Source organism: Notechis scutatus, chromosome 13 (genome assembly GCF_049901735.1).
Source record: "Notechis scutatus isolate UNSWTSFEM ecotype Mainland chromosome 13, rNotScu1.2, whole genome shotgun sequence".
Classification (NCBI taxonomy): Eukaryota; Metazoa; Chordata; class Lepidosauria; order Squamata; family Elapidae; genus Notechis; species Notechis scutatus.
This window is the reverse complement of record NC_142021.1, coordinates 10,357,526-10,369,969: the sequence shown is the minus strand read 5'-3', so window position 1 is coordinate 10,369,969 and position 12,444 is coordinate 10,357,526. Positions and strand designations below refer to the sequence as shown.

General features: G+C 41.3%; 1 protein-coding gene across 1 annotated transcript in view; it reads right to left on the bottom strand.

The window, feature by feature from the left end:
- LOC113425108 (transmembrane protein 132D-like) overlaps positions 1-12,444 on the bottom strand; it is a 238,981-nt gene that overhangs the window by 85,489 nt on the left and 141,048 nt on the right. The window contains exon 4 of the mRNA XM_026687092.2: positions 286-469. Within this exon, the coding sequence (XP_026542877.2) occupies positions 286-469 (184 nt within the window). The remainder of the gene's footprint in view (positions 1-285; positions 470-12,444) is intronic.

Below are 12,444 nucleotides of genomic sequence, written 5' to 3'. Positions count from 1 at the left end.
TGTCCAATATCCTGAATCCAAGAAGAGAAGCCTTCCCCAGTTCAGCCAGGTTTCCACCATGGTACCTACTGCATTTCTGAATTCACTTGCTCTTCCTGAACCACCCAAAGCATCATAAGGTAAGAGAAATAACCTGGAGCACACCTGAATTTCAACTTTCACATTCAGTCCAGAGACTGGAAGGCAAGAACATGTCTGTAATATTCCACTCTGGTCTACTCACAGGGTGGAGGAGCCAATACGGTTGAGATCCCCCAAACCAAGAGCAGAAATAATTTATCATACCATAGCTAATGGAAGAATGCCAACGAGATCCTTCTGGCTGACATAAATCTTGGAGATGCTGAGGTCAGATGTCCTTCCTCCAGGATATTCGACCTGCCATGTAATGAACTGCATCCCTGGCCCTTCGCTGAGAGCTTCCATCTCAAAATCCATCTGCATGATCTCCGAGGAAAAAGGAGATGTGCTGGAGAGGAAAAAAAAAAAAAGAGAGAGAGGAAAAATGTATGGAGTCAGCAAAGACGATTAGTCGTTCATTAGACAGCGCCATCCAGGTCTCAACAATCAATTCTTGACTTAACTCATTCATATGTGGGAAGAGGTGCCCATTTCAGAACCCATTTGCTATATCGTGAATGGGATTTTACACCTGCACGTAAAAATCTACGGAACGCAGCTCAGGCATCCTTAAACGCATAGATAAGTTCAACATGTTGCCCAGATTGGTTTGGCAAACAACAGACTTCATCTGTTGCTTGGCTGAAGTCCATCTTTCGCTGTAATTCAGATATTTCTCTGGTCCACCTGAAGCCTCCTGAATCTAGAACTGCAGAATCAAAGATTTACTATAATAAAGTACTGCATTGCGGCTGCGTTTTATACAGATTATAATTCCTGGGACAATCTTTAAAGGTAAGTATCTATGGAGATTCTCAGTCATCCAGGTCCTGGTTGTCCCCAAAATGCTTTTTTAAAAAAAAAATTATACATTTTTTCTTTAATCAACATAAGTGCTTAATAAACAGTGTATTGTCAGAATCCATTTGCTTATACAAAGTGATATTAACAATGATGATGGTAATGGTAATCATAGTAATAATAATATATTGTTTACTTATAATAATATATTGTTTACTTACTTACTTAATCTTTCATCTATTTATACATAATAAGTCTTTTATCTTCTAATTTCTACCTCTATTTTTCTAACCACTGATAAAACAAATCCAATGGTAGAAAATATTCTGTTTCTTCCTCGTCCTTTATTTTTAATGTCAATCTACCCGTTTCCACACAATCTAGTATCTTTTTGATTATAATCTCATCTGTAGGAGTATTCTGCAAAAGTGCTTTTTTCAAGAGGCAATTGGACTTTGTTTTTCCTTGAAGACGTTTTGCTTCTCATCCAAGACGCTTCTTCACTTCTGAAGAACTGGAGAACCGAAGGACAGAACTGAAGAAGCGTCTTGGGTGAGAAACGAAACATCTTCAAGGAAAAACAGCGAAAGTCCAGTTACCTTTTGCTTCATTTTTAAAGCACCTTTGGGACTTCAAAGGCAAGCTTCTGAAAACCTGCAAAGTAATCCTTGCATCTGTAAATTAGTAGCCTGGGTTTTTTGTTAAATAAAACCCAAATAAAAGCAAGCTAGACAGCTTTAATTAGAACGTCACACACACACACACACACACACAGCCTTCTGCAAATTTCCTTCCATGTTTCTGTCACCATCTTCGTGGCAGTCCCAAAAATTACCAGCCAAGCTATGAGAATATCACTCATTTTTATACTGTGTCCTTCCCAGGCGTGATATTACAACATCTCTGGTCGTTCCACCAGGAGAGAATATAAGAGGAAATTTAAAGGAAAGGAAGTGATGCTTGGCTTAAAGAACCCTATCTTGTAAACCTCCCATTAAAAGCAGCCACTGTGCTGAAAGCAAAGCCATAAAGATTAAACGGTGCCTCCTTCATGAAGTGACTCTACCGTGCTTATGATTTTTAGAGATAGTGAGGGGGTGGTTTCCCCTTTGTCTTACTGAGCTATTAAAGTTCTGGAGAACCAGTCTGGGTAGCGTATACATTTAATAAATGGGCCAAGGAAGACAGTCATGAAAGCAAAGGATAGCAAAAACCTTCAATTCAGATTAATTGCATTAGCTACACAAAGGGCAATCCATGGACAATGATAAGAATAATAATTTAAAAACTCCCTACAGAGGATGTGGCACTCAACTCTTAACTGCCATGGGATTTTAATAAACTTTCTCCACCAATACTGAAGCAAGCACATTCCTTCTTGAAAACTGGGAATTGGTTAAACAATAATTACCTTCCTACCTAGCCATCCATCCATCTGTCCATCCACCACATCTGTCTGTCTGTCTATCTCTCTTTCCATTTCTCCATCTCTTTATCTATCTCCATCCATCTCTCTTTCTCATCAGTCTCTGTTCATATCTATTTATTTCCAGCCATATGTATCTTCTGTTTGTTTGTCTGTCTGTCTGTCTGTCTGTCTATCGTCTCCATCCCTCTTTCTATTTTTCTACCTCTTTATCTATCTCTATCTATCTTTCTATCATATCTATTTCCAGCCATATGGATCTTCTGCCTATCTGTCTGTCTGTCTCTGTCTATCTGTCTGTCTGTCTATCTTTCTATTTCTCTATCTCTTTATCTATCACCATCCCTCTCTCTTTCTCATCAATCTCCATTCATATCTATTTATTTCCAGCCATATGTATCTTCTGTCTGTCTGTCTGTCTGTCTGTCTGTCTGTCTGTCTGTCTCTGTCTATCTGTCTATCATCTCCATCCATCTATTTCTATTTCTCTATCTCTTTCTCCATCCATCCCTCTCTCATCTCTCCCATCCATATCTATTTCCATCCATATGTATCTTCTGTCTGTCTGTCCGTCCATCCATCCATCCATCCATCCATCCATCCATCCATCCATCCAATCTCTCTTTTCTTTCTTTCTATCTAATCTCTCTTTTTTCTTTTTTCTTTTCTTTTCTTTCTTTCTTTCTTTCTTTCTTTCTTTCTTTCTTTCTTTCTTTCTTTCTTTCTTTCTTTCTTTCTTTCTTATCTCTCTCTTTTCTATCTGTCTGTCTATCTATATCTATCTATCCTCTCTCTCTTTTCTATCTATCTAATCTCTTTTTTCTTTCTATCTATCTAATCTCTTTTTTCTTTCTATCTATCTAATCTCTCTCTTATCTATCTATCTATCTATCTATCTATCTATCTATCTATCTATCTATCTATCTATCTATCTATCTATCCATCTATGCATCCATCCATCCATCCATCCATCTATCTATCCATTCCCTCATCCATCCATCCACCCGTCCATCCATCCATTCATCCATTCGCAGATCTTGGATCACATAAACAAACTGGCTTTATCATTTCTGCTTTCACCTCAAAAATGCTATTTGGGATTCAGAGTTCTGCCTCTGGTTTTTCAGGGGATGAAAGGAATGCGAATATCCACCATTACCATTATTTTCCTTTTTTTTAAAAAAAGGAAATCTTGTCATCATCTCCCCTGTTGAATTAATGACACAGAATGAATTCCCTTCCTTTCCTTTTTAACATCGTATTAATTTTTTTTTGCCTCTTGATGTCAAAGCTGACAAATGGGCAATTTGCAAACGACAATCGGGTGCCACGTTATCTGCGACCTGAGAACGCGCGGGAAGCTGGGTTTGGGGGAGGTTGCAGGATGAAACCTAACCGGCTTTTCGAATGCCAAGAGAAGCATGCTCTGGACTAGACCAAGAAGACATATAACATAGAATAGCAGAGTTGGAAGGGACCTTGGAGGTCTTTTAATCCAACCCCCTGTTCAAGCAGGAGATACTATACCATTCCAGACCAATGGTTGTCCAGTCTCTTCTTAAAAACCTTCAGTTTTCAAAAGTACCCACAATTTCTATGGGCAAGGCGTTTCACTGATTAATTGTTCTAACTGTTAGTTCTAGGTTGCTTCTCTCCTTGATTAGTTTCCATCCAATTCCAGGGGGAATAGGTTGACCTCTTCTTTGTAGCAGCCCCTCAAATATGACTGCTATCATGTCTCCCCTAGTCCTTCTTTTTATTAGGCTAGACATACCCAACTCCAGCAACCATTCTTCGTATGTTTCAGCCTCCAGCCCCCTAATTATTCTTGTTGCTCTTCTCTGCACTCTTTCCAGAATCTGAGATTTTTCTGGATTTGTGCTGGCTTGTTCATTCCAGAAATTAAAACCAAAACTAGCAATGAATGAGGACTAACTTAACCAAGGCAATAATTCATTTAACAACAGCATCAAGGAAAAGTCATAAAATGGGACCAACACATTTAACAAATGTTTTGCTGAGCAACATACATTTGGGGGCTCAATTGTGGTCATATCTCAAGGATTACGGGTACTTTGCAATTTCTTAAACCTGCCCCAAAGGATCAAACTACACACAAGGTAGCTCATTTTTCAGGGTTTTTTCCACCACCACCCCTCACAAAAAACACCAGTTTATAAAGACATTTTCTCTATGAAAACATACAACTTTCTTCCCCTTCTCTGAGTGCGTGGGATTGAAAATAGTGAATGTTGAGATTTGCAAAGCTTTAATGAGCTCAGCACTTCAACAAATATCATCAACATCTCCAACGGATGTAATCAGTACCAGCGCACACATTGCACAATGCCAAAATCAGGGACGGAACTAGAAGTACGGTACATGCATAGAGGCGACAGTGGTAAATTTGGATTTTTGCCATTCCTCTTACTGGGTGAGACCCTGCTAAGGGGAATTTAGGAAGTTTTTTTTTTTTTTATCTACAAGATTCAAGTAGTCTTTGACTTAACAATCCTTAGTTTAGTGACAGTTCAAAGTTACAATGGCACTGAAAAAAAAGTGACTTATGCAGTGGTGGGATTTAAAATTTTTTTACTACCAGTTCTGTGGGTGTGGCTTGGTGAGCATGATGTTGGTGGATGTGGCTTGGTGGGTGTGGCAGGAGAAGGATACTGTAAAATCTCCATTTCCTCCCCACCCCACTAACCTGCTTTCCAGCTCTGTTCTCCTGGGCAGGGAAACCAAAGAAGACCCAGCCAATCAGCTGGGACTCAATGGGAGGCAGAGAATAGATGGAGGTGGGGCCAGTCGGGGGTGGTATTTGCTGGTTCTTCGAACTACTCAAAATTTCCGCTACTGGTTCTCCATAATTGGTCAGAACCTGCTGAATACCACCTCTGGACTTATGACCAGTTCTTGAACTTATGATCACTGATGTTCACATGTTGGTCAGAAATTATGTCATGGACAATACACTGGAAATGTTTGTTTTTTTTAAAAAAAAATCATGGATAATCATGTTTTGGGTCAAAAAATGGTCTAATACTTGTAAAAATATGTCCACTAGGAGACTGTAATGAGAAAGACCTTGGGAAACAGAGAGAAGAGATGCTGCCAAGGGAAGCATCAGATAAGAGACTGCAGAGCCCAGAGCTGCATAACAGATGGAGAAAGATGCTCGGAAGAGACTTGCTAACTGGGTGTGGCTTGGTGGCCACGTGGCTGGCTGGGTGTGGCTTGTATTTAAATATTGTAAATATGTATGTAAATATTGAATTTTTTATTTAAAGAAAGAGCAACTTTTACCCAAAATCAGGCAAAGCAGATTGAGTTGCTTGCAAAATCACAGATTCACTCAGAGATCTACCTTTCTGCAATCTGCTGCCTGAGTCTGCACTGAAAAATAGAAGCTTCAGTCCTAAGAAAGGTTCAGCTCTACTCTCAGGCCACTTCTCCCCCAACCCCCTGAATACCACCCCTGACTGGGCCTCAGGGAAGCCTCCTGTATGAGGGCAAAGCAGTACAACAATGATTTGGATTAGCTAGAAAGCAAGAAATCCAACAGGAGGGAGGGGAGAGGCCAGCCAGTGGCGTGATTTGCCGGTTCTCCGAACTGCACAGAATCGTAACAACCGGTTCCATAGAAGTGGTCTGAACTGGTAGAACCCCCCCCCCGCATGGGAAGTATTTCAGAAGGGACCCTCCCTAATTCCCTGGGAAGTAAAGGTGGGAGAGGGGGAGAGAGAGAGAGATGATTTCAGGCTTCCATGATTCTGCTACTGTAACCCGACAATAAAGACACTCCTGGGTGTGCTTCTTGTTTGGACTACTTTGTTGGGCTAAAGTCTGTCTCCATGCTACATACGTGTTCGGGATAACATACCAGCCTTTAGGATGGCACACGTCTTCAAATTCAGACACACACAAGGGTGGGCTGCTATGGGTTCGCCTGAGTTTCGGAGAAATTGTAGCTAATGTTATGGCCAGTTCAGAGAATCGACAAATCGCACCCCTGGCTAGTTCCTCCCACTCCACCCTGCCCCTCCCAGGAGCCTCCACGTAGCCCATTTTGGATGTGAGGTAAGTGCAGGGCCCACACAGAGGCTTGGGGAGAGCAAAAAACAGGCCTCCCGGAGGCTTCAGAAGGCCAGAAATGGGCCCCCTGGAGGTTTCAAAAGGCCAGAAATGGGCCCCCTAGAGGCTTCAGAAGGCTGGAAATGGGCCCCCTGGAGGCTTCAGAAGGCAGGAAATGGGCCCCCTGGAGGCTTCAGAAGGCAGGAAATGGGCCCCCTGGAGGCTTCAGAAGGCCGGAAATGGGCCCCCTGGAGGTTTCAAAAGGCCGGAAATGGGCCCCCTGGAGGCTTCAAAAGGCCAGAAATGGGCCCCCTGGAGGCTTCAGAAGGCCGGAAATGGGCCCCCTGGAGGCTTCAGAAGGCCGGAAATGGGCCTATTTCTGGACTCCGGAGGGCCTCTGGAGTCCGGGGAGGCTGTTTTGTGCTCCCAAATGCTTGAGGAAAGCCTCTGGAGCCCAGGGAAGGTGAAAACACCCACCCCCCTGTGGTGCAGGAGGCCGACTAGGCCACGCCCACCATGGCCACGCCCACCCAGCAAACAGGCAGAGAACCGGTTGCTGAAATATATGAAGCCCAACCCTGGGACACACTCCTAGAGTAAGTTTGATAAGACTCTGCTATTGTCCTGGACATCTTCTCCCTATCTGAAAAAAAGATAAACCCCCCGACCATAATTTGCCATGCATATAAGAAGGAAGTGATAAATCAGCACTGAATTTATTACATACAATCTAATAATAATCCAATAAATTATTCAAGCGAGAGTTGGTAAACATCAAGTTAGCGCTTTGAAAACAACTCCCATCACGAAGCAGGACAAATTGGTGTTCCTGTCAAGTCTAGAATGAATGGTGGAATCATGTTGTTGTGGCTGTTAATTATTGATATTATAAAGCTAATTTAGCAGGCAACTATGCTTGTGACTGATTGGGATTAAACACTGATTTAAAGGAGAGAACTCAGCTTTTCTTTTTTTATGCTCATAAGGACTAGAAACTTAAGAAAGCTATGTTTTCTTTGGTTGCCCTCCCCCGCCCCCTTGCAGGGCTGATGTTAAAAAGCAGGGCAACAATGCCCATCTACATGGAATAATTTATATTTCCACAATGTACCATCTCACCATATTGCAACTACTTGCCATTCTACACAACTTTAGTGAGCAGACGATGGTATAAATAATAAACGAACAAATAAATAAACAAAACACTCCAAGCAAATAAATAATGAATGCTAGATTAATTCAATAATTTAATGAGACACAATAGCTCACCTCATCATGGAGCTCTGGGGCGAATGATAACATGCCTTTATTCTTGAAATTATTATTTTATATGCTGGTTTAACAATATCTTTAATCATAGATAGGGCTATTAATTTCTTTTAGTACATTGGGCGTGTGTGTGTGTGTGTGTGTGTGTGTGTACATTAGTTGCACAGAGTGCTTTTTGGGGCTGGAAAGACAGGATATAAATATCTATATTCATTGCATTTTTAAAGTGCTTTTAGTAATGTTGTAATCTGTTCAGAGAACTTTGGTTACTGGGTGGATTATAAATAGTAATGGCAATAAATATCGTGCTTCATGGGAGACAAATTATAATAATAATTCAAGGCTAAGTATCTATGGGTGACTCTGACTCAAGTTTGATTTAATTTCCCCTCTATATTAAAGGAAGCAACCCCCTTACAACCCCAGATTTTGCTTTTCCACATCTCCAGATCAATTCAAAGGCTCCCAATTAAACAACACACTCCAAAACATCCATTCCAGTGGGAGATTCAATCGAGTTGACTTTGATCAAATTCCTGGATCAAAACCGAGTTGCATGGTGCTCTGAAAATCAGGGTTAAAAAGGGAAAGTGGCAAACAAGCAAATTTAGAGGAGCAACTAAACCCCATGAGGGACTGTTAAACAATCTGGATCTGTTTATCCTAACAGATGAGATTTGCGAGGGTGGAATATGACAGTAGACTTCAACCATCTGGAGCGTTGTCACATAGAAACACAAGAGAGGACTTAGAATTAGTACCACTTTATAAAGCCTTAGTAAGGCCATACCTGGGATACTGCATCCAGTTTTGGTCGCCGCATTACAAAAAAAAAAAAAGAGGTTCAGGCTTTGGAAAAAGTGCAAAGAAGAGCAACTAAGATGATTAAAGGCCTGGGGACAAAAACATATCAAGAGCAGTTGCAGGAATTGGGTATATGGCCAGGTCTAGAGAAAAGAAGGACTAGGGGTGGCATGATAGCAGAATTCCAGTCTACCACAAAGAAGAGGGGGTGAGTTTATTTTCCAAAGTACCAGAAGAAAAGACAAGAAACAATGGATGGAAACTAATCAAGGAGAGAAGCAACCTAGAAGTTAGGAGAAATTTCCTTACAATGAGGAAAATTAACCAGTGGAACAGCTTGCCTTCAGAAGTTGTAGGTGCTTCATTACTGGAGGTTTTCAAAAAAAAAGACTAGACAACTACCTGTTGTAATGACGAGGCAGTCGAGTTGTTTGATCATGATCAACTGAATCATGATGATCTTTATTGGAATTTAGTCTTGCATTTATACACATTTTTAGTTATCCTCCAACATTGGTTAACTTTGGTTTCTGCTTAACTTTCATTACTGTTTAGCATAGCAACCAACACAATTAATTATCTCTAGTTAAAGTCTAACATATGTTTACTTCCTCTCTCTAATCCTCCTTTAGATGAGTGACTTTGTTTGCCTGAGTTGTATTTGCTTGGAAACATTCTTTATCTGAGGTTTGCCATCCGAGATAGGAACATTCCTGCAATTACAACTCTACAACTACCTATCTGAAATGGTAGAGGGTCTCCTGCTTGAGCAGGGGGTGGAATAGAAGACCTCCAAGGTCCCTTCCAGCTCTATTCTGATTGATTGAATCATAGGGCTGAAGGGACGATGGAGTAGCCAAACCCTATACTCAAGCAGAGGTCCTTATACTATTCTGGACAAAAGGTTGTCCAATCTTCTCTTGAAAACCTCCAGCAATGGAGCATCCACAACTTCAGGAGACAAGCCACTGATTAATTGCTCTCACTGATGGGAAATTTCTCTTTAGTTCTAGGTTGAATCTCTCTTTGATAACTTTCCATGGGTTATTTCTTGTTTTGTCCTCAGGGCTTTGGAGAATAGGTGGACCCCCTCTTCTCTGTGACATCCCCTCAAATATTGGAAGCCTGCTATCCGGTCACCCATAGTCTTTCTCTTCTTTAGATTACACATACCTAGTTCTCACAACCATGCATCATATGGTTTAGCCTCTAGTCCGTTAATCATCTTTGTTCTTCTTCTCCGTACTCTTTCCAGAGTTTAGACAAACTGATGTCTTAAAAGAACAAGCGGGTTAAGAAATCAAGAAAGACTTCTAAAGGAATTTAGAAAAGTCAACTTCTAGGGATTTTTTAAGGATAAATTTACTGAATTGCAAATCAAGCAGGAGGTTCATAAACCAATGTTGTTCAGGCAGCTTTGAGAAGGTTCAGTTAGCTTCTGAAACAGCAGAGTGTTTGACCATGAGTGAGCTCACCTAACCCAAAACTTCATTCGACTTTGGTTTGTTTGCTTCTGGGTGAATGAATGAATGCATGAATGAATGAATGAATGAATGAATGAATGAATGAATGAATGAATTCTTTATTGGCCAAGTGTGATTGGCCACACAAGGAATTTGTCTTGGTGCCTATACTCTCAGTGTACATAAAAGAAAAGATACATTCATCAAGAATCATAAGATATAACACTTAATATAGTCATAGGGTACAAAGGGGCAATCAAATCTTACTAGGAAACAAACTCAGTATCTTTTTTTGCATCCTGGTGACCAGAACTGGATGCAATGTCTATGTCCTCTATTGTGCCAGAGGCAGCTCCAAAGCTCCAATGATGAACAACTTTGGACAACTTATTTGTTTTGGATTGATCCATCAAAATCCTTAAGGGGGATCCATTCCCCTCCAACTTTGAAGCTCTCGGGACTATTACACAAGCCCAAAGGTGCTGAGAAGCCAACATTTCCCAGATCTTCTGAGTAAAGGAGATACGAGAACTGCAACTCCAAACAAAGCATTTCCCAAGAGGGCCGCAGGAAATTCAATCTTAAGAGATCTTGCCCCGGGCTTTGTCAATCTCATTTTTGAAGCTCTCTGTCCCACAGCACAGCCAAGAGTTGTTGATTACCGGCGCTAAATAGAAAACGGCCAAGTCCATTTTCTTCTTGGAACCGGTGGCACAATTCTATTTGTGAGACTCGGAAGGTCGTTGAATTTTCACCCTGCAGACCGCTTTAAAATACAGTCATCTATTTAATCAACACCGCCGGGGGCTGCTGGTCTCCCACCTGCCCCCACCACCAGGAAAATAAGACTACAAATGCCTGCAATGCTGAGATCGTTGGGATGGCAGGGGGGGGGGGAAGTTCCCCCAATGCAAATCAAATGGATGCTAGCTAATCAGTGCATCGTGGCGCAACGTACAAGGTGAATTGGCAATGCTATATAAAGTGACATCACCATTTCCTTTCACCTTGTAGTACCGTAGGTAGCAAAAGGTAGGTCAGCCTTTGGATCGGAGGTGGGTCGGCTCCTTCCAAAGTATCAAACCAGGCTCACAAATATCGGGGTACCCATGACTGAAATTAAAAGTTTTCTCTGAAATAGGGACTTGCATTGGTTTGGGCCAGGCCCCTCTGTCATCCCACCTCACCCCACCTCATGCCAGGACTGTTGTTCTGAAGAAAATAGAAAGAGGAGGAAGCGTGGGATATGTTTGCCGCTTTGAATTATTTATAAAAATAATAAAAGCGAAATTTAAAAATAAATAAATACATGAACTGCATTCCCAACCAGAGATCTATCGGAGCCCAGAAACAAAGTCGATTTGCATTGTTGACTGCCTTCCTCCAGAAGCCAATACTGTTCCCCTTGCAGTTAGAAATTTTAAAAAAAGCTTTAAATTATTAAAAAGAAAAGGGCAGACAAAGGAGGTGGCAATTTTCTAAGTCATTCTTCCCGTCCAATAGCTTTGCTGACACCATGGAATCAGCTGGATTGGATTTTTCCTGCCAATTGTCCCCAATTTTATATACTATAAAGAACCCACATGCCACCCCCCGATTCATGCCTTTTTCTTACCTTCAAATTTGGTCCGTATATCTCACCTAGACCTGGCTGTATTTCCATCAGGGTGTCTCAAGCGAGATTTCAATTGCACGAAGGCGCCACCAAGGGTAGCATCAGATTTTCGAAAACCATGCAGAGGTCAGCCTAGAATCTAAGATTAATAGCCTCTTTCTAACAGTGGGCAGCTAGCTACAGGCTCTCAAGATACAAGCAAAGCAGAAGAAAAAGAGAAAAAAAAATATTATCTCTATATCAAGGACTAAGACAATTATCATGAAATTTGGAGGAATGTGGAATGGGCGAAGGATTGAAAAAAAAAAAAAAGCTCAAACTGCCCAAGGAGCAGCTGATCCAGTTCTACAGAGGAATTATTGAATCTGTCTTCTGCACCTCTATAAGTGTCTGGTTTGGTTCTGCAACCCAACAAGACAGACACAGAGGATAATTAAGACTGCAGAAAAAAAAAACAATGAAAACAGGACCATGATAAGATCATATCTGAAGATCTTGATCCAAATGCTTCTCAGCCAGGTGGCTATTGCCTTCTCAGTGGTGGCCCCAACTCTGAAATGTCCTCCTTCAGCGAAGCATTCCACTGCCCACTGCCATCTCTTGATGAGAACAGGTTGCAATAAATTCGTCCTCTTCTAATCAGTTAACCGTGGCTTACTTGATCGTTCCTTATATCCGATTGCTATTCTCAGTTTCTGCCTAGAAGATTCAACGCCATTTCTCTTACAGGGAAAGGTCACTCCAAAACGTTTATCTCGGGAGTTTAAATTTGCCTGATCCTGACATTTGACTAGGCAGCTATGAAAACTTTGGCAACACAAGTTCTTTCCTGTCTCCTGTTCAAGTCTGGAGAGTTTCAATAGCTTTGTAGA